General features: G+C 50.1%; 1 protein-coding gene across 9 annotated transcripts in view; it reads left to right on the top strand.

The window, feature by feature from the left end:
• ZDHHC7 (zDHHC palmitoyltransferase 7) overlaps positions 1-15,372 on the top strand; it is a 40,681-nt gene extending 25,309 nt beyond the window's left edge. For 8 of the 9 annotated variants that reach the window (XM_074400899.1, XM_074400910.1, XM_074400929.1 and 5 more), the window contains 7 exons: positions 299-633; positions 4,389-4,436; positions 7,773-7,897; positions 10,254-10,350; positions 11,842-11,923; positions 12,614-12,744; positions 13,277-15,372. In XM_074400899.1, coding sequence (XP_074257000.1) covers positions 316-633; positions 4,389-4,436; positions 7,773-7,897; positions 10,254-10,350; positions 11,842-11,923; positions 12,614-12,744; positions 13,277-13,453 — 978 coding nt within the window. In that variant the 5' untranslated portion in view covers positions 299-315 and the 3' untranslated portion in view covers positions 13,454-15,372. The remainder of the gene's footprint in view (positions 1-298; positions 634-4,388; positions 4,437-7,772; positions 7,898-10,253; positions 10,351-11,841; positions 11,924-12,613; positions 12,745-13,276) is intronic. The other variant, XM_003922813.3, reaches the window with a different exon arrangement.
• Positions 15,373-22,531: the final 7,159 nt, after the last annotated feature.

The raw sequence follows: 22,531 nt of genomic DNA, 5'->3' as shown, positions 1-22,531 counted from the left end.
TGACTTCACATCTAGCTATGCTTTGTATCATCTTTGTATGTGGCCATGGCTGGCCGTAGGTGACAGTTTTGTGTATATAGGTGGGACCTGTACTGCGGGACTTACTGTGTTGTAGTAAAGCAGTCGGTAAGGGCGGAGATTTAAGTGTTCAGATCTCAGTTACATTTTTATATTCTTTACCACTTTGTGATTTAGACTAACTTTATGAAATGGCCAAGGACAAACCGTAACACATCCTATTTAAGGTGGCTTGTGAGCTTCGTGAGCCTCACCAGCTCTGTGTCGTCCCCCTCCCCAGGGCGCGTCAGGGAAATCATGCAGCCATCAGGACACAGGCTCCGGGACGTTGAGCATCACCCTCTCCTGGCTGAAAATGACAACTATGACTCTTCATCGTCCTCCTCCTCCTCCGAGGCTGATGTGGCCGACCGGGTCTGGTTCATCCGTGATGGCTGCGGCATGATCTGTGCTGTCATGACATGGCTTCTGGTCGCCTATGCAGACTTCGTGGTGACTTTTGTTATGCTGCTGCCTTCCAAAGACTTCTGGTACTCTGTGGTCAACGGGGTCATCTTTAACTGCTTGGCTGTGCTCGCCCTGTCGTCCCACCTGAGAACCATGCTCACCGACCCCGTGAGTGCTGGCTGCGTCACTGGGGACCCTCTCGTGTCTGGACTAGTGTTGCACACAGACCATGTGGTGAATGGACTTGGGTTTTTATTAATTCCTGGACACAAGCTTGTAGCCTTTTCCATGTCTTAAATGGAGAAGAAACATTGCTTAAATAGTAGTGATATCATGGTATACTGATGGAAAGTATTAGCCCACTGGGCTGATTATTCAAAGGAAGAGATTGTGCTAGTTAATTTCTTTTTTTTTTTTTGTCTTGTTTATTTATTTTTTTGAGATGGAGTATTGCTTTGTTGCCCAGGCTGGAATGCAGTGGTGTGATCTTGGCTTACTGCAACCTCTGCCTCACAGGTTCAAGCTATTCTCTTGCCTAGCCTCCTGAGTAGCTTGGATTACAGACGTGCCACCACTCCCAGCTAATTTTTTTTTGTTTTGGAGATGGAATCTCGCTCTGTCTTCCAGGCTGAAGTGCAGTGTGCAATCTCGGCTTACTGCAACCTCTGCCTCCCAAGTTCAAGCGATCCTCCTACCTCAGCTTCCCAAGTAGCTGGAATTACAGGTACCCACCACAACGCCTGGCTAATTTTTTTCTATTTTTAGTAGAGACAGGCTTTTGCCATGTTGGCTAGGCTGATCTCGAATTCCTGACCTCAGGTGATCCGCCTGCCTTGGCCTCCCAAAATGCTGGGATTACAGGTGTAAACCACTGCACCAAGATTTTTTTTGTATTTTTTAGTAGAGATGGGGTTTTGCCATGTTGGTCAGGTTGGTCTCGAACTCCTGACCTCAGGTGTTCCACCTATCTCAGCCTCCCAAAGTTCTGGGATTACAGGCATGAGCCACCATGCCCGGCCTGTGTTAGGTCATTTCTAAAATCCCTTCTCATTTAAATACTTGTTTTTTCTCAAGGATAGACTGAAAGCTGGGAAGCCTGGGTTCTAGATGTCACCACTTTGCCAGTGTCCTCAGGTGTGGCTGACCCTTTGGAGGAAGCAGCGCACCCTGGAGTTGAGGCGCAGTGCACAGGGAGCAGATTGACAAGGGGGTGGAACACAAAAGGTGGATTGAGCTCATTTTTGGAGCAGATTCCCTTTAGGCTGAGAATAAACATAGGCCAGACCTAGCACAGTGAAATATGCTTAGTTCCTGCTATGTTGCAGGCCACCAGATTCCGCTTCCACCTTGGCTTTCAGGCTGTTCCTGAGTTTTGAGACATCTTTCAGTCAGGAAAGGGCATTAGGGCTGATCGTACAGATTCTTGCAGCTCAGCCATCCATAACCTGCAGTCAGCGAGTCCCAGGCTCCCTGTAGAGCTCGGAGGAGATGCCCAGCAGCTGCAGCTGTGCAAGGCCAGGTATTAGCAGTCAGTGGATTTTCATTTACAGAAGTCCTTAACACTGCTTTAAAACAGTGGTTTCAAACCACGGTATAGGCATTCCCAATATGTCCATTTAAAATCTACTGGGCTCTTGTCTGTTTCCAAGCTTTCTCTAAAGAAGGTACCCAGGAGTTAATAAGATTAGGACTCTTCTTTTCGAATGATTTTCCGGGCTCAGCCTCCTGAGTAGATGGGATTGCAGGCATGTACCACCACACCCAGCTAATTTTGTATCTTCAGTAGAGACAAGGTTTCGCCATGTTGGCCAGGCTGGTCTTGAACTCCTGACCTCAGGTGATCCACTCGCCTCGGCCTCCCAATGTGTTGGGATTATAGGCGTGAGCCACTGCTGCCAGCCAGGAGTCTTTTTCGAGAATAAACTGATACTGATCAGCTCACAGAATGTAGTCTACATGTGGCTTTATCTGTCTTTGCTTTATCTGAATTAATGATTCAGGGGTTGGATGTACATTGTTTACTGTCTCCTCTTTCACTAGTAGAGGTCTTGGGCAGCTGTCCTGGGAATGGGACAGTATCACTGGGCAGCTGGGGAATGGTACCTTGGGGACAAACTCGGAAGCAAAGTCTGCTAGTGGCTTTGTATAGCCTGACCCAATGGTGGAGTCTTTGACCATAACTGGGTCTCTTCTCTGATGGGTTTGTGCCTTTGGAGGAATAAAGGCTGTCTGGTCATTTCTTTTTATGAAGCAAGTCTCCCTCTAGGAGCAGACCCTGCTCCTGATCTCTGTGTGTCTCTGCCTTCTCCTTCCTTGGGTGCAGCCGAACCCCACTGTAGTCAGGCACTTTGACTAAGGAGAGTGCCAGCCTCAGGGCCAGGGCCTGCTCAGCAATTTCTACTGGATTCTTGCCTTGTAGGAAAAATCCATGAGTGCTGACCATCTGCCCGCAGAGCGAAAACTGGGCTGGACCCATCCCTTTGGGCAGTTGTGGTGACAGAACCGCGTTTGTGCAAAGCTTCCTGCTTGTGAGTGCGGGGTGGGACATGGGGAGGGGCAGCCCAGCTTGGACTCCTAAGCAGTTTGCTCCTCATGCCGACAAGTGCACCTGCTCCTTCCTCCTCTTCAGCTACTCAGCAGCCCAGCTCCTGATCCCACCCCGCCCCTGCTTCTGGGGAAAAGGCCCCAGAAGCCCAGAGAGCTGGCGGTGGCCAGGAAGTAGGGGTAGAAGGTGTGTGCAGGCCATGCTGCTGCCCTGATGGGCAGATTTCTTTTGCTTGTATCACTGCAGAGAATGTTGAGTGGAACGTTGTGAGAGAGAGGCTGGAGATCTTGGATGTCAGGGATGTTTTGAATGAGATTTAATTCACATAGCACGAAGTTCATCCTTGTAAGTGCGAGGTTTTGTGGTGCTTACGCATCCACAGTATCCACCCATGACCCTGTCAGTTTAGGACATTTTTATCACCTCAGAAAGGAACCCCACCCCCCGCTTAGCCATCACTTCCCAGTCTCCAACCCCCCCAGCCTCTGCCCCTGGCAACCACTCGTCTGCTTTCTGTCTCTGTGGGGTTTGCCTGACAAGGGAATTTCATGTCATCGAATCTGTGGCCTTTTGAGGCCGGCTTTCACTAGGCATCGTGTCTTCAGCATCCATCTGTGTTGTGGCATGATCAGTGCTTCATTTTGTTTTAGGGCTGAATAATAATCCATGCTCTGGGTTGACCCATCTTGCTTAGAGCCATCATTAGTTGCTGGGCATTTGGGCGAGTTCCGGTTTTCGGCTGTTATGAATCATGCTGCTCTGAGCATCCGTGTACAAGTGTCTGTGTGGACGGATGTTTCATTTCTCTGGGTATATACCTAGGAGTGGAGTTGCTGGAACATATGGTGACTCTATGTTTAACATTTGTGGAACTGCCAAGTAGTCTCTAAAGTGTCCCCACTGGGGGAAAAAAAGAAAAAGAAACTTCTTGTGGGGAAGGGAATGATAAAAAACCCAAAACACCAGCATGTCCACACCATTTTACATTCCCACCACCACAATGTGTGCACACCTTTGGCATGTTACTGCCCTTCTTTTGTGACGTGCTGTCTCACTGTGGCTTTGCTGTGTGTCTCCCTAATGACCAGCAGTGTTGAGCATCATCTCATGTGCTTGTTGGCCATTTGTGTGTCTTCTTTGAGGAATGTCTGCTTGAGTTCTTTGCCTATTTGGATGTCACTGTTTCACCCATGTCACGTATTAAGACTCTGGTGGCAAGTAACAGAAACCACTGGGCGTCGTGGTCAGTGAAACTGAGGAAGGGGGAGGATGCGGAGCCCAGGGCAAGGACGCCCCTGGCTGCTGGCAGGCTGCGGAGTGGATGGTGGACAGAGGGGAGAGGCTGACAGCTGCCCTCAGGCTTTGTCTGTTCCTCCAGGTTCTGGCTTTCCTGCTGCCCAGTGAAGAAGGGAAGTCCCCAGAGCAGGTGGGGCGGCTGTCACCAACATCCAGATCTACTGTTCTGAAGGGGAGAGTGGGTGTGGCCCAGCAGGGTCAGGCATTGAGTCTATCCTCCCAGTGGGGAGTTGATTTCTTGTCTCCACAGATCATATCCTTACCCTGCCAGGGTCCAGTCCGGGCTGAACTAGAACCATCACATCACCTCTGAACTGAACAGTTGAGAGGTTGGGGCAGATACCCCAGTGGGATTTCATGTCATTTTCCTAAACTAACAGGACTGGGCATTCCTCACTGGGATTGGCTTGGGTTTGTATTGACACCTGAGGAAAGTCATTGGTGCTTTGAGTGAGGAGTGAAGGGGAAGATGGGGTCCATGGCATTTGATGGTCAGAGGCATACTCTATTGATAGAGCAGCAAACCCTGCTGTGGAAGGATGAGACGTGGATCCCAGGCTTAACTCTGGAGATTGTTAGAAGGCTGGGAGGGAGGAATGCTCCCTACAGTCCCGGGTCCTGTACCCCTTCACCTGGATGTAGCCTGTGTCTTCAGAGCAAGCCCGGCTGATGCCCATGAGCCTTTTCAGCAGCCGTGCGGGTGCCTTCTGGAGGTGCCCTTCGTGGGGCTGTGGCTGCTGTCCAGGAGCTCTGCCAAAAGCATGCTTCCCTTCCACCCTCACAGCAGAGCTGGGACGTAGGCGGAATATCTGCGTGAGAACACGAGGCCTCGCTGCCAGTAAGAGGCCAGGCTGGGATTTGAACCAAACTGTCTGTTTCCAAAGCCCCAGCCTTTCAAATTTCACTTCTTATGGGAAATTTCAAATGTGCACAGTGGAAAGAAAAGACCACTCAGTGTTGAGCTTGTCACCACCTCACTCGCTGTCAGTGGTGGCCTGGCCCACGCCGTTCTCCTCCCCAGATAACCCGCCCAAAGTTCACTCATTCTTTTGTTTCATTTGTAAATATGTGTATCTTTTAAAAGGGGCCTTTTTAGGCTGTGCGCAGTGGCTCACGCCTGTAATCCCAGCACTTTGGAAGGCTGAGGTGGGCGGATGATGAGGTCAGGAGATTGAGACAATCCTGGCCAACATGGTGAAGCCCCGTCTCTACTAAAAGTACAAAAAATTAGCTGGGCATGGTGGTGGTACGTGCTTGTAGTCCCAGCCTCTCGGGAGGCTGAGGCAGGAGAATTGCTTGAAACCGGAAAACGGAAGTTGCAGTGAGCCAGGATTGGGCCACTGCACTCTAGCCTGGTGATAGAGCGAGACTCTGTCTCCAAAAAAAAAAAAGGGGGGGGAAGGGGGGGCGTCTTTTTAAAAACATAACCTCAATACTGGTAGCTCATGTAAAGCAATGTAATACTTAATACTAGCTATCCTGTTGGAGTTCAGATTTTCTCACTTGTCTCATTTCTTTTTCTTTTTTTTTTTTTTTTTGAGATGGAATCTCACTCTGTTGCCCAGGCTGGAGTGGTACAGTAGCATGATCTTGGCTCACTGCGACCTTTGCCTTCTGGGTTCAAGCAGTTCTGTCATCTCAGCTTCCCTAGTAGCTGGGATTACAGGCACCACCATGCCAAGCTAATTTTTGTATTTTGAGAAGAGACGGGGTTTCACCATGTTGGCCAGGCTGGTCTTGAACTCCTGACCTCAAGCAATCTGCCTCCCTCGGCTTCCCAAAGTGCTAGGATTACAGGCATAAGCCACCAAGCCTAGCCTGTCTCAATTCTTTTATAATTTTTTCCCTTGAATCAGGGTCCAAATAAGGAGCCACGCAATGTGATTGGTTTATGTGTCTCTTAACATCTATTTTAATTAATCTCGGTGGTCCCTGCAATCTTTTTGTTTTCCTTGGGATTTTTTTTTTGGAGATGGAGTTTCGCTCTTCTTGCCCAGGCTGGAGTGCAATGGCGCGATCATGGCTCACTGCAACCTCCGCCTCCCAGGTAGGTTCAAGTGCTTCTCCTGCCTCAGCCTCCCGAGTAGCTGGGATTACAGGAATGCACCACCATAGGGTTTCTCTATGTTGGTCAGACTGGTCTCGAACTCCTGACCTCAGGTCATCTACCCACCTTGGCCTCTCAAAGTGCTGGGATTACAGGCTTGAGCCACCATGCCCTCTCCACCTTGGGATTTTTTAAGTTGAAGAAACACAGTTGTTTGTTCTGTAACTGGAGTTTGCAGTTTACGTCCCTGTACTGGGTTTTGACATGCTCCTTGTTCCCAGCATTTTCCATAAGTTAGGAGGCAGATCCACAGGCCTGGCCCCGTTCTTACCTGCCTCTTAGGCCTGGGGATCCAGAATGCATCGCAGGGAGCTGGGGTGAAGGTGGAGAGCAATGGAGAAAGGACAGGAAGCGTGGGATGGGGTGGTTGAGAGTGCTTTGCTCAGGCCTACGTGGCTGCTTTGTCTCACCACGGCAGACTGGAAGTGGGATGTGGGCAGGGGCACTGGGAGAGGCAGTAGCCAATCAGGAAGCACCTCTGAAGGGAGGCAGCTGGACATTTGGGGTAGGAGGGAGGAGCCTGTGGTCAGTCCTACAAGAAGATGGGTGGGAAACATTCAAGAAGTATTTTAGGAAAAAACCTCTCAAAAATGGCTAAAGTTGGAACTGAGGGCTGAGCAAGGTGCTCCGTTACCTGGAAGGTTTGTTTTGGTGGGAAGAAGAGTGCCCCAGGGGTGCGGGGCAAACAGTGCTCCAGCCCCTGCAGCAGTTGTTGTGGGCATATCCTGGCAAGGCCCTTTGAAATGGTGCACACATGCACACTTCCTCTACATATGGTCTCTGCTTCTGCCAAATCACAGCTCAAAAGGCTCACAATGAAAATGTAGGTAATAGACTCAGGGCCTCAGGTGGATGGCCTTGAAGCCCCCATGAGACCATACCTGTGAGAGTTTCACTGTCTGCCCAGGGTTCTGAGAGCCCAAATGAAGCCCTGGACCCAGCAAGTGCCTAAAATCCTAGCAGTCTCAGGTCCCTGAGGATCACCCAGTATATACCTGGTTACCCCTTTGAAGTGCCTTTCCTGGGTAACGTCGTAAATGACCAAAAACTGGGGTAGTGTTTGGGTGGCCGCTTTCCAGAAGGATATCGTGCCACATCGTATCACATTTGCTGCTGCTGTGGAAAGTGCATGCATGGCTCGTAAAATTAAGGTGCCTGTAGTCCCAGCTCCTTGGGAGGCTGAGGCAGGAGAATTGTTTGAACCTGGGAGGCAGAGGTTGCAGTGAGCTGAGGTCGCACCACTGCACTCCAGCCTGGCGCCTGGTGACAGAGTGAGACTGTCTCAAAAACAAACAAAAAAAAAAACAAAAAAACCACTTTCCTTTTCCCCAACTAAAATACATTCTTCTTATACGGTAGGGGGCGGTACCCAAAGGAAACGCTACAAAAGAATACATGGAGAGCCTGCAGCTGAAGCCCGGGGAGGTGATCTACAAGTGCCCCAAGTGCTGCTGTATTAAACCTGAGCGCGCCCACCACTGCAGGTACGGCCCCAGCACCTGGCAGCATTCACAGGCTGGCCCCTCGGCGTCTCTTTTTTGGGTAGGGAGCTGAGTAAAGGGCCAGTGCCCTAGAGTCTTTTTGGGAGCTGGGAACCAGTATGGACATGGGGATCCCCTCCTTCCCAAGGGATTTGCTGTGGCATGACAGCCAGATGAGGTGCTGAGGTTCCCGCCTTTGTTCCTGACACACATGCCACAGGCCAGCACATGTGTGCTCACAGCCCTGGGCACATCCTGTGTGGGGCCAGGAGAAGGGCTCAGAACCTTTCCCTCACTCCTGCTCTGGGGTGCTCCAGCCAGCAGAGGGGCTGTGTACGTTCACTTTTGTTCTCACGTAGGGTGGTGGTGCAGTGCAGAGGCCAGGCGCTTTTGGACGTGCTCTCTTTATTTTTTTTTTTTAATTTTATTTGGTGTGCTCTCAAACACGTTACTGTATTTTTAAAAACCCACAGTCAGTTATCTGCCTGGCTCATGCAGCCTTCCTGGCCCTCACGCCTCACCCCTGCTGGTCTTGGTTGCATTTTATCTGCCTCCCCGAGATGTGCCAGCTCCTGACTCCTTTGTCTGCTCCTGGAGGGGCTGACCATTGATTTCACGTGCTGAAGTGCAAAAGTTTGGGTGTATTTCTCTATTCCTTGAAATAGTTGCCACACATCCCTGTATTGTGAAACTGCTGGGGCGTGGTTGCACCTAGACAGTACCTTCTCCCAAGGGTCGTGCCCTGCTCGGATAAGCTGGGTGCCATTGATGACCTCCAGTGGGAGGAAACAGATGTAGGGGTTGCTGACTGCTTTATGGTTGGAGTGAAAGCTTTAACAGATTCATATCTACATAGTTTAGCCACAAAGTGAAGACAGATGAAATGGTATCAGGAAGTAGATGGGTGATTGTCTTGAGCTGGGGTGACTGTGGATGGGCTGAGGTTTCTTGGGTGGTGGGAATGTTTTTTTTTTTTTTTTTTTCTGAGACAGAGTCTTGCTCTGTTGCCCAGGTTCAAGTGATTCTCCTCTCTCAGCCTCCTGCATAGCTGGGATTACAGGCACACACCACCATGCCCAGCTAATTTTTTGTATTTTAGTAGAGATGGGGTTTCACCATGTTGGCCAGGCTGGTCTTGAACTCCTGACCTTGTGATCTGCCTGCCTTAGCCTCCTGAAGTGCTGGGGTTACAGGTGTGACCCACCGTGCCCAGCCGAAATGTTCTAAAATTAGATGGTGATGGTCTCACAACTCATAAAAATCATTGGGTTGTACAATGCAAATGAGTAAACTTTTATGATACGTAATTTTTTTTTTTTTTGACACTGAGTTTCGCTGTGTCGCCCAGGCTGAGTGCAGTGATGCAATCTTGGCTCATTGCAAACTGCCTCTTGGACTCAAGCGCTTCTTGTGCCTCAGCCTTCCTAGTAGCTGGGATTACTGCCCCCCCCCCCCCCCCCCCCCCCCCCACCCGCCACCACGCGCAGCTGATTTTTGTATTTTAGTAGTGACGGGGGTTTTGCCACTGTGGCCAGGCTGGTTTTGAACTCCTTACTTCAGGTAATCTACCTCCCTTAGCCTTCCAAAGTGCTGGCATTACAGGTGTGAGCCACCTCGCCTGGCCTATGACATATAAATTATACTTCAGTATATCTGATTAACAAGATAAATTGGGAATGTTTTGGAAGTCAGGTGCTGTGGAGGTCAGGCAGGTAACCCAGGTCAATGAATAGAAGCTGACTCTACTATAGCAAGTCTGCCTGGAGCAAACCTGATGCCATAGATGTCTGCTTGATGTAATTAATTGGTACAAGCTATTACTAAAAAGTAATTGATATCCAATCAGTTATTTAAAATTGGACATACAGCGTATTTTGAGCGAATGACTTAAAGCATGGGTATATAGTTGCATGATTCAAGGTGAATATACATATTCATCAGTGAATATGGGTTAAGTGGTAGAAATTATTTGAAGAAACAAAGAATGTTTCTTTCCCTAAAGGTAAACATTCAATTTTTGTTTATTGAAATAGAGTTGTAACTTTTAAGCTTGCAAAATTGGGAACATTACTGATAGGTGTCCATGATCCGGTTTTGTGGGGGGAGAGTGAAAACTCGTAAGTATGGCTCAGCATGGTCTTTCGCCTCCTCCTGTTGGGTCATGGACTATTTTCCTTAGGAAACAGGAGACATTTAATTAAAATGATAAACCCTAAAGCAATATAGTGAGTGCATATGGTTGTTTCACATGGTGTATTAGGATATGTGTTCTGATTTCCTCCACCTTTGATTTTATTTGGTTGTGTCACTCTGGTTTCCTCAGAGCATGGAATACTGAAAATCCAACTTTTCTTTTCAGTATTTGCAAAAGATGTATTAGGAAAATGGATCATCACTGCCCGTGGGTGAACAATTGTGTAGGAGAAAAGAATCAAAGATTTTTTGTGCTCTTCACTGTAAGTAAAAATACTTTTGTAGTGACTTACATTGAACTTGACATTCTGTAAGTGCATCTTGCCTGGAGCAGGGAAATCGGTACCAACGTCAGACCAGTTTCTCTCCATCCTTTTCTCCAGGATTCACGTTATAATACCGTGCTGTCCTGAGTAGGCAGTAGTCCCAATACATAAATATGTTGCTTGTATGATTTTAGGTCTTCACTGTAGTTTCATTCTCTCCCAGATGTCCTCAATCAGTACTGTTTATTAATAATAAGAATAGGAATCTTCCTAAACTCTGTTAGAGCTTATTTCCCTATTTGTTTATTTTGAGATGGAGTTTTGCTTTTGTTGCCCAGGCTGGAGTGCAACGGCGTGATCTCAGCTTACCGCAGCCTCAGCCTCCTGAGTAGCTGGGATTACAGGCAGGCGCCACCATGCCCATCTAGTTATTTTTTTTTGAGATGGAGTTTCGCTCTTGCTACCCAGGCTGGAGTGCAATGGCGCGATCTCGTCTTACCGCAACCTCCTTCTCCTGGGTTCAGGCAATTCTCCTGCCTCAGCCTCCCGAGTAGCTGGGACCACAGGCGTGCACCACCATGCCCAACTAATTTTTTCATTTCTAGTAGAGACGGGGTTTCACCATGCTGACCAGGATGGTCTCGATCTCTTGACCTTGTGATCCACCCGTCTCGGCCTCCCAAAGTGCTGGGACTACAGGTGTGAGCCACCGTGCCCAGCCTAGTTTTATATTTTTAGTAGAGATAGGGTTTCTCCATGTTTCTCAGGCTGGTCTGGAACTCCCTACCTCAGGTGATCCACATGCCTTGGCCTCCCTGTGTGCTGGGATTACAGGCATGAGCCACTGTGCCCAGCCATTTTTTTTTTTTCCTCAGTAGACAGAGTTTTGCCATGTTGCCCAGGCTGGTCTCAAACTCCTGAGCTCAAGTGATTTGCCTGCCTTGGCCTCCCAAAGTGCTGGGATTACAGGTGTGAGCCACCATGCCCAGCTGTATTTTTTAATAAAATTATTCCACTTGGTGTTATATGATCTTGGGTAGGAAAATGTCAACTACTGCAATTTCATCCTTCCCTCGTTTTTCCCTGACAAATAAGGTGGAAGTATAAATGTGATGCTTCATCAGCCTCTGCTCCTAGGAAGATGGCATTGTTTCCGTTACTAACTGGCCAGGCACGCTGTCTCATGCCTGTGCTTTGGGAGGCCAAAGCGGGCAGATCACTCGAGGTCAGTAGTTCCAGACTAGCCTGGCCAACATGGTGAAACCCTGTTTCTACTAAAAATGCAAAAGAATTAGCCAGGTGTGGTGGCAGGTGCCTGTAGTCCCAGCTACTTGGGAGGCTGAGGCAGGAGAATCACTTGAACCCAGGAGGTGGAGGTTGCAGTGAGCTGAGACCACACCACTGCTTTCCAGCCTGGGTGACAGAGGGAGACTCTGTTTCTTAAAAATAATGTAAAAAAGTGACTAAGCAGTCTCCCCCTCATTGTAGATGTATATAGCTCTGTCTTCAGTCCACGCTCTGATCCTCTGTGGGTTGCAGTTCATCTCCTGCGTCCGAGGGCAATGGACTGGTAAGTTCCCTGGGTGTCCTGCGTCATTCCTGGCCGTGCATGCTGTTACTGGGTGAAAGGGGAGGCTTTAAAGGAAGAACCAGGTTTCCAATTTTCAAGGAAGTCATTGCAGTTATTTTAGGAATTGAATTTTAAAGAATTTAGTTAAGTTTTAACACCACCATTTTGTTAGTGTATTTAGACTGGAGGGGAATTCCTGTTGTTTTCCCCAAGCTTGTGTCTGTCTTCTGGTCTGCTAGCTCGCCAGTGTTCAAAGCAGGCTTCGCATTGTTCCTGTGAGTACCGACCCTAAGCAGGTGTCGTGAAAACAGGCACAGAGAGGTCTGGACATTGCACCCCAGGGAACGTGGGAGTGGACTCCTGTGCGCACTGCTCACTGGTATGGGGGCACATAGCCCTTCTGGTCGGGCCTCAGTTGCTATTTAATACACAACTACAGTGTCAATGGAAACCTCAGAAAACAGAACCTTTGAAGCCACTGGCCGGGAAATGGTGGTGTGAATTTTTGCTTGGAAGGGTGGCCCTCCTCTGCTCCTTGGAGAACAGTGAAAGTGCCCGTTTAGAAAGTGAACAGCTCCTCCCCACTGGAAGCTGGCCGGGGACTGGCTTTAGTGGGTTCTTCTCTGAACCAAACATTGTGCCACTCTGGGTGTTCAGGGCCAGTTATAACCAGCTTCCTCTTGTTCACAGAATGCAGTGATTTTTCACCTCCAATAACTGTAATCCTGTTGATCTTCCTGTGCCTTGAGGGTCTTCTGTTTTTCACTTTCACTGCAGTTATGTTTGGCACCCAGATCCACTCCATATGCAACGATGAGACGGTAAGTTTTGTTCTCAGCTGTGTATATTTAATACGTGGTCGAAGCTTGAGTAAATGGAAGTCCTGATGTTAACAGCAGGTGCCTGTGGACTGACTCGGGAGAGTAATGGGGCAGTCTTGATAGCTTCAGCCTTCCCTGTGTTTGCTGTTGCTTCCATTCTGCGCGGTGCAGAGTTCTAGGCTTAGATGGATTTGCGAGTGGGCAGAGGCGGGCAGACTCCCGGCTCCCAGCGCAGTCAGTGAATTTCAGGGAATTGACTGCTTTCAGGGCGTGGCTCTGTAGGCTTGGAATGGCGCTCCATAAATGTTTGTACACAGTAACCGACAGGTGCAAAATGTTGGTGCTTGGCTGGGCTGGCCAGATGCCTGCAGCTGGGGTTGTGCTCACAGAGGCCATGGATGGGCATCTGGATCGGGGTGAAGCTGGGAAGGAGAGTTCCACACTGTGCTTGAACACAGTGCGATTGGCAGGCTCCATGGGGTCTGCCGAGCTTCCTGGAGCCGCTGCCACTTGCTCTTCTTTCTGCTTCCAGGAAATTGAGCGATTGAAAAGTGAGAAGCCCACGTGGGAGCGGAGGCTGCGATGGGAAGGGATGAAGTCCGTCTTTGGGGGTCCCCCCTCACTCCTCTGGATGAATCCCTTTGTCGGCTTTCGCTTTAGGCGACTGCCCACGAGACCCAGAAAAGGCAGCCCGGAGTTCTCAGTGTGAGGCCTGGTTCCGCAGGCTGGAACTTGCTCACAGACTTCCGCTTATTTATTTGGGGTCTGAAGGAGATCAGCAGCTCATCTGTGACCAGCAGGGCAACTGGAACCTACACAGCCAACTGCTTGCAGCAAGCAGCGTTTTATATACTTCTAGTCACAGATGGCAGGTTCTCCACACCGGAAGAGGTGCTCAGTCCCCACCTGTACAACGTCGGAAAGGTGTGTGGCTACGCAAAGAAGCCAGATGTCACGGCCTTCCTGCAGAGTTAGGATTTTTGTTAAGAACACTTTGCATTTTTTAAGAAGTCGTTGGGGTTATTACATGGGTTATTCACATCCTGTGTACTGAGCTGCTGTTTCCAATCATGAAGACAAAACAGTCAATCCAGTGAACAGGCATTCTCCGAGCAGTCATTTCCGGGGGCTCCTGCTGACCCCCCCTCAGCAGTGCACTCCCCGGACCACAGCAGGGCGTTTCCATAGAAAGACGTTTTGCTCTCCATTAGCTCTGATGCTTTGCACCGAAGTTGCAAAAGATCTGTGCACTGAACAGTGAAGGTGGCTTCCAGCACACTCCCCGCTGCCCCAGAAGAGACATCCTTTGACCCTCTCAGCAAGTTTGTGTGTGCGCGCGTCTGCGTGTGTGTGTGCGTGTGCATGTGTGTATCAAAATTGTCAGTGTTGTTGAGGCAGTGTGACATTTCCGGCTGTGTACAGCAAACAAGCTATTTTTTAGAAACCGACGTTTCAGGGAAGAGGGGGAGTGGCCGCGGGGTCCTCCCCGTGGTTACTATGAATGTATTGCTTCTGGAGGACATCTCGATCCAAAGAGCAGTTGTTCCTGTGCGGTCCTTCATTGCCCTCCTGCTTTAATTTTTAAAAAAAAATCTTGAGTGCTTGAGGGCCTTGGAACTGATTTTTTTGTTCCAGCCAAATATAGCAGTGTCTAAATGGCTCCAGGGGAAGGGCAGGGCCGAAGTTCAGTGACCTGATCCATTGGGCAGCTCCATCCTGTCGGTGTGTGGGGCAGGGGAGGCATTCCAAGTGGAGAGGCAGGCTCCAGACCTCGGGCACCTCTGGGAAGGTGAGGGGACCAGGAGGCAGCCAGCCCTGTCAGGGGCGACTGTGCCACCACGCAGGCCGCGCTCAGGTGGGAATGGTCAGGATGGCGCCCTGCCGTTGCATTTTTTGTTAGCTTTGATGTTTTCTCTACCCACGGCACAGGTGATAAAATAGGATCCTTCGTGTGGAGCTTAAACTTATGCCAGAAAGCCAACAGCTCCCCTCCGTGGGCACTTGCCTTAACCTTGCCTGGTTTGTACATTTTTTGACAGATGCATCAAGAAGCAATCTGTGACATGGTCCGAGGGTCTTCCTTTAAGCTTGCCCTCCATGCTGAGAGAAGTTGGCGTCTCCCTCCTGGGAACTGTTTGCCTTTCTGTTCATCTGTGAACTGTTTGTTTTTAGTTAGTTACTCTGTACCCCATCTGAATCAGGGCTTCTACCACTGTTGATGCAAAACCACAAAGGGATCTACCTGAGCCACCGTCCTAGCCAAGCGAGCAAGCCTGTGGGGGGTTTGGAAGTGGACTCGGTCACCGCGGAAGCGTGTGCGCCAGTAGGGGAAGCAGTGTGTCACAGCCAGAGGGACAAAGCATAGACCATGCGAGATCCTGGAGACGCGGGTTTCCAGAGACTGTTTTGCATATTCATTTGCACATTGTTGTCTGGGTGGGACATGTGTTTGGGCTTCAGTGTGAGGCTTTAAATATGTATATCCTGTTATCAGTAAAAAACTTATCCAAGTGGTTGAATCCTGTGAGACTTGGCAAGTGTGTGCAAATCAAGTATACTTGACTTTTCAACCTCTTCTTTCAATGTAACTTTTATATGAAATAAAGTAATCCATTGACAGTTCTCAAATGGTTTCCAAAGCGCCTGTTCTTCATGGATGGCAGTGTTTTCAGGGGGTAACCTTTCCGTGGTTCATGGACCCAGCCCCAGGCTGTTAAGGTCATTCCCAAGCAGTTTCCAGAACCTCTAAATGCTTTCGTGCCCAAAATGAGTGACCCAGGCATTTGTGCAGGACTTAAAATGTTGCCCGCTGAGGACTGCTGCTCTGTGAGGGCTGCTGCTTGTTGAACATTTAATTAGACTCCCATCTTTGTTTTTTTGTTTTTATGTTTTGAGATGGAGCCTCGCTCTGTTGCCCAGGCTGGAGTGCAGTGGCGTGATCGTGGCTCACTGCAACCTCCACCTCCTGGGTTCAAGTGATTCTCCTGCCTCCACCTCCTGCAAAGCTGGGATTACAGGCACATGCCACCACACCAGGCTGATTTTGGTATTTTTAGTAGAGACGGGGTTTCACCTTGTTGGTCAGGCTGGTCTCGAACTCCTGACCACAGGTGATCCACCCGCCTTGGCTTCCCAAAGTGCTGGGATTACAGGCATGAACCATGCTCAGCCAACTCCCGTTGTTTTAGTTCTTTTCATTGCACATTAAAATAAAAACAGTGTTTCAAAAATCTCTCTCCACAGTCCAGAATCTCTAGTACCTACAATTTGGTTTTAATTCATTGACCAAATTTGTCTAATATTTGCACTGTGAGGGAACCAAAATGCCCACTTACCTCCCAGAGGCCAGATGGTTGGTGTGTCCCACGGCCCTGCCTCGCGCATGCTGTGCCTTGGGGTGCCCGGTGGCATTCCAGACATGCAGAAAAGGGAAGGAGACTCGAACTCAGAGGCGTGGACCTGAACTGGGCCGGTGCGTGGTCAGCAGCTCTCCAGCTTGTGTTTGTGGCTGTGCCGAATTTTGCTGCAATATTATTTGTATTCCTTAGATTAAGCAGGCTCATTATATAGACGTATGACGTTTATATTAAAACATAAATATCCCCCAAATAGGAAGGTGGTTAAATCCCATCTTCTATACACATGAACTTGGCTTGGGTACAAAAATCAGGGAAAGTCACTTGAAGGGTAGGTAGCCTGGGAGCTGCACACAAAAAGCAGGATGCCCAGAGAAAAAGTGCAAGTGCCAGCCAGGCGCGGTGGCTCACGCCTGTAATCCCAGCACTATGGGAGGCTGAGGTGGGTGGATCACAAGGTCAGGTGTTCAAGACCATCCTGGCCAACATGGTGAAACGCTGTCTCTACTAAAACACAAAATTAGCCGGACACAGTGGTGCACGCCTATAGTCCCAGATACTCAGGAGGCTGAGGGAGGGGAATCATTTGAACCAGGGAGGTGAAGGTTGCAGCGAGCAGAGATCCTGCCACTGCATTCTAGCCTGGCAATATAGCAAGACTCTGTCTCACCAAAAAAAAAAAAAAAAAAAAAATTGCAAGGGCCCTACAACGTCTCCTGAGTACCCTCTTTAAAACTCTGTTGCTCCCCATCCATCTGCTAATTTTAGCCAAGACAACCTGAAGATGCCAAGGGGGAAAGTAAGTTGGGACAGGCCTGCGGCTGGTTTTGGGAGCTAAAAGCTGAGCCGGTCTCTGAGCTGTAAGAACACGTGGCTCAGTGACCAGGCCCGATGGGCCCCTGCAAGCAGCTTCCCAAAACGGCCAGCAAGTTTCCCAAGAAGGTTCTAGGCACAGCACATCTGCAGTCCAGAGAACTCCGGGTCTCCTGCCTGCTCTCCCTTCCCCACTCACCAAATGTATGTACGTCCTGCATTTCATACATGATCAGGTTTAGTTGTGACGACTGAATCTAGATAGGGGCCTCTGATTTCTTCCTTTTTTTTTTTTTTGACAGAGTCTCACTGTGTTGCCAGGTGCCAGGCTGGAGTGCAGTGGCAGGATCTCGGCTCACAGCAACCTCAGCCTCCCAAGTAGCTGGGAATACAGGCACACGCCACCACGCCCAGCTAATTTTTTTTTTTTTTTTTTTTTAGTAGATACGGGGTTTCACCACGTTGGCCAGGATGGTTTTGATCTCTTGACTTCGTGATCCGCCCGCCTTGGCCTCCCAAAGTGCTGGGATTACAGGCGTGAGCCACCACGCCCGGCCTGGGGCCTGTGATATGTCTAACCTTTTGCTTTTACAGAGATGAAGCTGCCTCTTGTGTGCCCTCCAGCTGTCACTGAGTGCCTGCAGCCAAGCCAGCCTCTGCCACAGGCATCAACCTGCCACCACCCCCATTCCCTGCTGAGATGACCTGGCTTCTCCAGGGTTGCCGGGTTCAGAGTATGGCCTTTCTGTGCTTCCGGATCCTACCAGTGGTACAACATACTCCCTGGGAGCCGGTGGAGAAGGGATGCCTTATTCCTCAAGTCTCCAGTATTTTGGCCCACCTACAACGGCCTTATTCTATTTCACCTTTGGTTGATGGCATAGGTAAACACTTTACACAGCCTGTGAGTGTATTTCACCATCTTCTGGCTCCCAGAGCAGCCATGGAGAGCCCATACTCTCCTGCTCCCTGTGCTACGTGACTGAATCTTTTTTTTTTTTTTTTTTGAGACAGGGTCTTGCTCTGTCACCCAGGCTGGATGGAGTGCAGTGGTGTGATCTCAGCTCATGGCAACCTCCCCCTCCTGAACTCAACCAATTCTCATTCTTCAGCCTCCTGAGTGGCTGGGACTACAGGTGCCTGTTACCACACCCAGCTAACATTTTTGTATTTTTGGAAGAGACAGGGTTTCGCCATGTTGCCCACGCTGGTCTCGAACTCCTGACCTCAAGGGATCCACCCGCCTCCACCTCCCAAAGTGCTGGGATTTTTAAGTATGAACCATCACACCCGGCCCACATCCTCTCTTAAATCCTTGGGCCTCAGCGCTCCCCTGGCTGTGCTGGTGCTTGGCAGAGCCTTTCCACCTGCCACTCAGCTTTCTGCTCCTGGCACACGTCCTGTGTTACGCCTTTGGACATCCCATTTTCTCCATTTCCTTTCTTTTCTAACTTTAAAAGTACATGTTGAACCGTCTACAGTGATCTTCTAATTTTCTTATTGTACACTCTGTTTTCTGGAAAATCTTTTTACTTTGCTTTAAAAAAACTTTTTTTTTAAGATTGAGGTCTTGCTCTGTCCCTCAGGCTGGAGTGCAGGGGCAGGATCTCTGCTCACTGCAACCTCTGGCCTATGAAGTTCAAGCGATTCTCCTGCCTCAGCCTCCTGAGTAGCCGGGATTACAGGCATGTGTCACCAAGCCCAGCTAATTTTTGTATTTTTAGTAGAGATAGGGTTTCATTCACTATGTTGGCCAGGCTCGTCTTGAACTTCTGGCCTCAATCTGCCCGCTTAGACCTCCCAGAGTGCTGGGATTACAGGTGTGAGCCACTGTGCCCCACCCAGCTGCGTCTTCTAGCCCTTCTACTGGATGTTTTTAAAACGTCACGCTATGGTAGTTTTAATTTCAAGAAGCTTTTTCTTTTCCTTCACAGTTCTGGGGAAACAGCATCCTGGGTTTGTCCGCAGATGCCTCACCGCTCCCTGACTCTAAGGATGCTTGGGTTCTGTTGTGCATGTCCCGCTTCCTGGGTGTTCTCTCCCAGCCTCCTCAGCCCACATTCTCTCCTCGCAGAAGCTGTCCTCCGTGTACACTAGTCACTGTCTGGCAGGGCCGCTGGGGGAGCCAGCTTTTCCAGGAGGGGGCCCCCATCTCCTCACTAGAGGACTGGCTGCTGGCTTTTCTTCTTTTATTTTTATTTTTATTTTTATTTATTTATTTTTTTTTTGAGACAGAGTTTCGCTCTTGTTACCCAGGCTGGAGTGCAATGGCACGATCTCGGCTCCCCGCAACCTCCGCCTCTTGGGTTCAGGCAATTCTCCCGCCTCAGCCTCCTGAGTAGCTGGGATTACAGGCACGTGCCACCATGCCCAGCTAATTTTTTGTATTTTTAGTAGAGACGGGGTTTCACCATGTTGACCAGGATGGTCTTGATCTCTTGACCTCGTGATCCACTCGCCTCGGCCTCCCAAAGTGCTGGGATTACAGGCTTGAGCCACCGCGCCCGGCCTTTTTTTTTTTTTTTTTTTTTTTTGGAGACAAAGTCTCACTCTCCAGGCTGTAGGGCAGTGGCATGATTTCAGCTCCCCACAGCCTCCATCTCCTGGATTCAAGTGATCCTCCTGCCTCAGCCTCCAGAGTAGCTGGGATTACAGGTGTGCACCACAGCGCCCGGCTAATTTTATGTATTTTTAGTGGAGATGGGGTTTCACCCACGTTGGCCCGGCTGGTCTTGCCTGACCTCAGGTAATCTGCCTACCTCAGCCTCCCAAAGTGCTGGGATTATAGGTGTGAGCCACCACCCCCAGCAGCTGCTGGCTTTTCTGGGTAGACGAGGGTCCAGAAGCTTCACTGGGCAGTTAACAGACTGGCCCCTCTCTCCTTTTCTGCTCCAGTGGTGCCTGCTGTCCTTGACCCCGTGATCTTCCAGGAATAAACTGCCCCTCTCCTTTGAGGCCCAGGGGTGGTGCCTAGGAGTCTGACCTCCTCCTCTGGAAAACCCCCCTCCTTCGTATCCGGGAACCACTTGTCAAGCTCTGGTCTTCCTCAGCACTCCCTCACGTCCCTGGGAGACAGTGTGACCGAGGTGGTCATTTCACAGGTGGAGAAATGGAAGCCAAGAAGCTTTCTGACTTGCCCAGCTGGGTGAGTAACAGAGCTGACCTCTCCTGGTATACCAGCCCACGCTCAGGAGAAAATTTCCCCAAATACTCATGACAGCCCTTGTTCATGGAAAACCTGCCTGTCCTGGGCTATGATTTAACACGCAGTTTCCCTTAATTCTTGCAATCATCACCATCTCATAGATGGAGAAACTGAGGCTGAGAGAGGTTGCTCAGGGACCCATAGGTAACAAACAGTGATCATATTATATTTACACTATCGACACTAGCTGCTTCATAATCACACCATTACTAATAATGTGAACAACTGTAACAGGGACTTCCCTCCAGCTCACCTGGTCATCCAGAAGCACACAACTCCACGGGGGCCACGAGCTGCCACTGTGTGGATTTGCACACGTCACTGTGGGTGGCCACATGGGAGGTGGGTGGCCAGGAGAAGAGCAAACCCTGCGGTAAGAGAAGGGGTTGGCAACTGAGCATGCGCCTGCATGATGGCCACCAGGGGGCGCCACAAGATAGCAAATACCCATCCACTGCTCAGGCCGCGTCAAGTTCACCCATGGCTGGCTCCTCCGCTCAGTAGGTCCACAGATATTTACAGAGCCCTCTGCCCTCAATAGACACTAATTAGCTGGGTGCGGTAGCTGACGCCTGTACTCCTAACACGGGAGGCCAAGGCAGGTGGATCACTTGAGGTCAGGAGTTTGAGACCAGCCTGGCCAACGTGGCGAAACCTCGTCTCTACTAAAAACACAAACATTAGCTGAACATGGTGGCTCATGTTTTTAATTCTAGAAACTCAGGAGGCTGAGGCAGGAGAGTCGCTTGAACCCGGAAGGCAGAGGTTGCAGTGAGCCAATGCCCTCCAGCCTGGGTGAACAGAGTGAGACTCAGTCTCGAAAAAAAAAAAAAAAGATACTAATAGAAAAAATTAAATATGCACTTTGTAGACTGATTTCTGCTGTGTTGAGAATGGGATGTTCGCCATCAGGGTGGATACTGCGGAGGAGGAGTTGTCAGAGGGGCCCTGGGGGGAGATAAGGGGGCTGCAGCTGTGGTTACTGTCCATGTAAAGGCCCTGGGGCCAGGAAGGCCTGGGTTTGTTGCAGGACCCTCCTGTGGGCAGCTAGTTTTAGTCTCTATAATGTCAATGTGGAGTCAGAACTGGTTATGACCCCAGAAAGCTGGGGCTGTCAGCTGCAGAATTCATCCAGCTTTGCCTTCTAGGCTCGGAGAAGGTGCTGAGGGGTTACCACCACACAGAGGGCCAGCAGGCTCCCCAGGAGAGACACTGCTCTAAGCTGGGTTTCTTAAGAGATGGGGTAGCTGTTCCCCCAAAGCGTAGGAGCAGAGCAAAATGTGGCTTTCTAAGAAAAGCGACTTCAAAGACCTTTCCCTCTTGGGTGTGTTGTGAGGGCTTCTCAGGTGGGGATGCTGAGGTCAGCAGAGGAGGGTGGAGGGGTGGTGTGGGAGGCCAGGAGGGGTCTGTGCATGGCCTTTCTTTGGCCTCTGTTGGGTGAAGCCCCACCATCTGAAGCACCAGGGGATACTTGCTTGTTGGGTGGCCTGGAAGGCTGGCCATGGACCAGCTCCATGGAAAGCTTGGGCAGCCCCCACCTGCAGCCACCAGCACTGGGAAGCTCCCTGTTCTGACCAATCGGTGCGCCGCCCCTGGAGAAGCAGGGAGGGTGGGACTGTGGCTGGGTGCCTGGGGTCAGAGCAGCACCTGCAGGGGCTCTTGCTTTATATAGCCAGGCAGAGGAACCCCCCACAGACACACACGTGTGATTCAAGTGGCCCTGCTCCAGCCGGGCCAGAGATGAGCAGCCAGGACTCTCCCTGCACCCCCTCCCCTCCTCTGGGCTCTAGGTGTGATGAGTGGGAGCTGGGAGGGTTTCCCTCCCTCAACACATCCCTTCGCACTGTGGCTCAGGCCTGTAATCCCAGCACTTTGGGAGACAGAGGTGAGCAGATCGCCTGAGGCCAGAAGTTCGAGACCAGCCTGGCCAACACGGTGAAACCCCATCTCTATTCAAAATGCAAAAATTAGCTAGGTGTGGTGGCGCACACCTGTACTCCCAGCTACTTGGGAGGCTTAGGCAGGAGAATCACTTGAACCCAGAAGGCGGAGGTTGTAGTGAGCCATCATGCCACTGCACTCCAGCCTGGGCGACAGCAAGACTCTGGAGAAAAAAAAAACAAACCAAAACAAAAGAAAATACAACATCCCTTCCTTACCCACCCTCAGCCTCTGACTTCCCTACTAGAGCATCACATCTAACTGGAGGAAGGCTCATACCGAGGCTGGTACCAGTCCCCTGCACCTTAGTGTGAATGAACTTGCTGGTTTTCTTTAAACAGTGGATTTCAGCCCATTCCCCTCCCTGGACCAGGAGCGTCAGCATCACTAGGAACTTGTTAGAAATGGAAATTCTCAGCCCTGCCCCAGACCTCTCCCATCAGAAACTCTGATGGCCGCCCAGTGATATGTG

This window comes from Saimiri boliviensis, chromosome 1 (genome assembly GCF_048565385.1).
Source record: "Saimiri boliviensis isolate mSaiBol1 chromosome 1, mSaiBol1.pri, whole genome shotgun sequence".
Taxonomy (NCBI): Eukaryota; Metazoa; Chordata; class Mammalia; order Primates; family Cebidae; genus Saimiri; species Saimiri boliviensis.
This window is presented reverse-complemented; position numbering and strand designations above follow the sequence as displayed.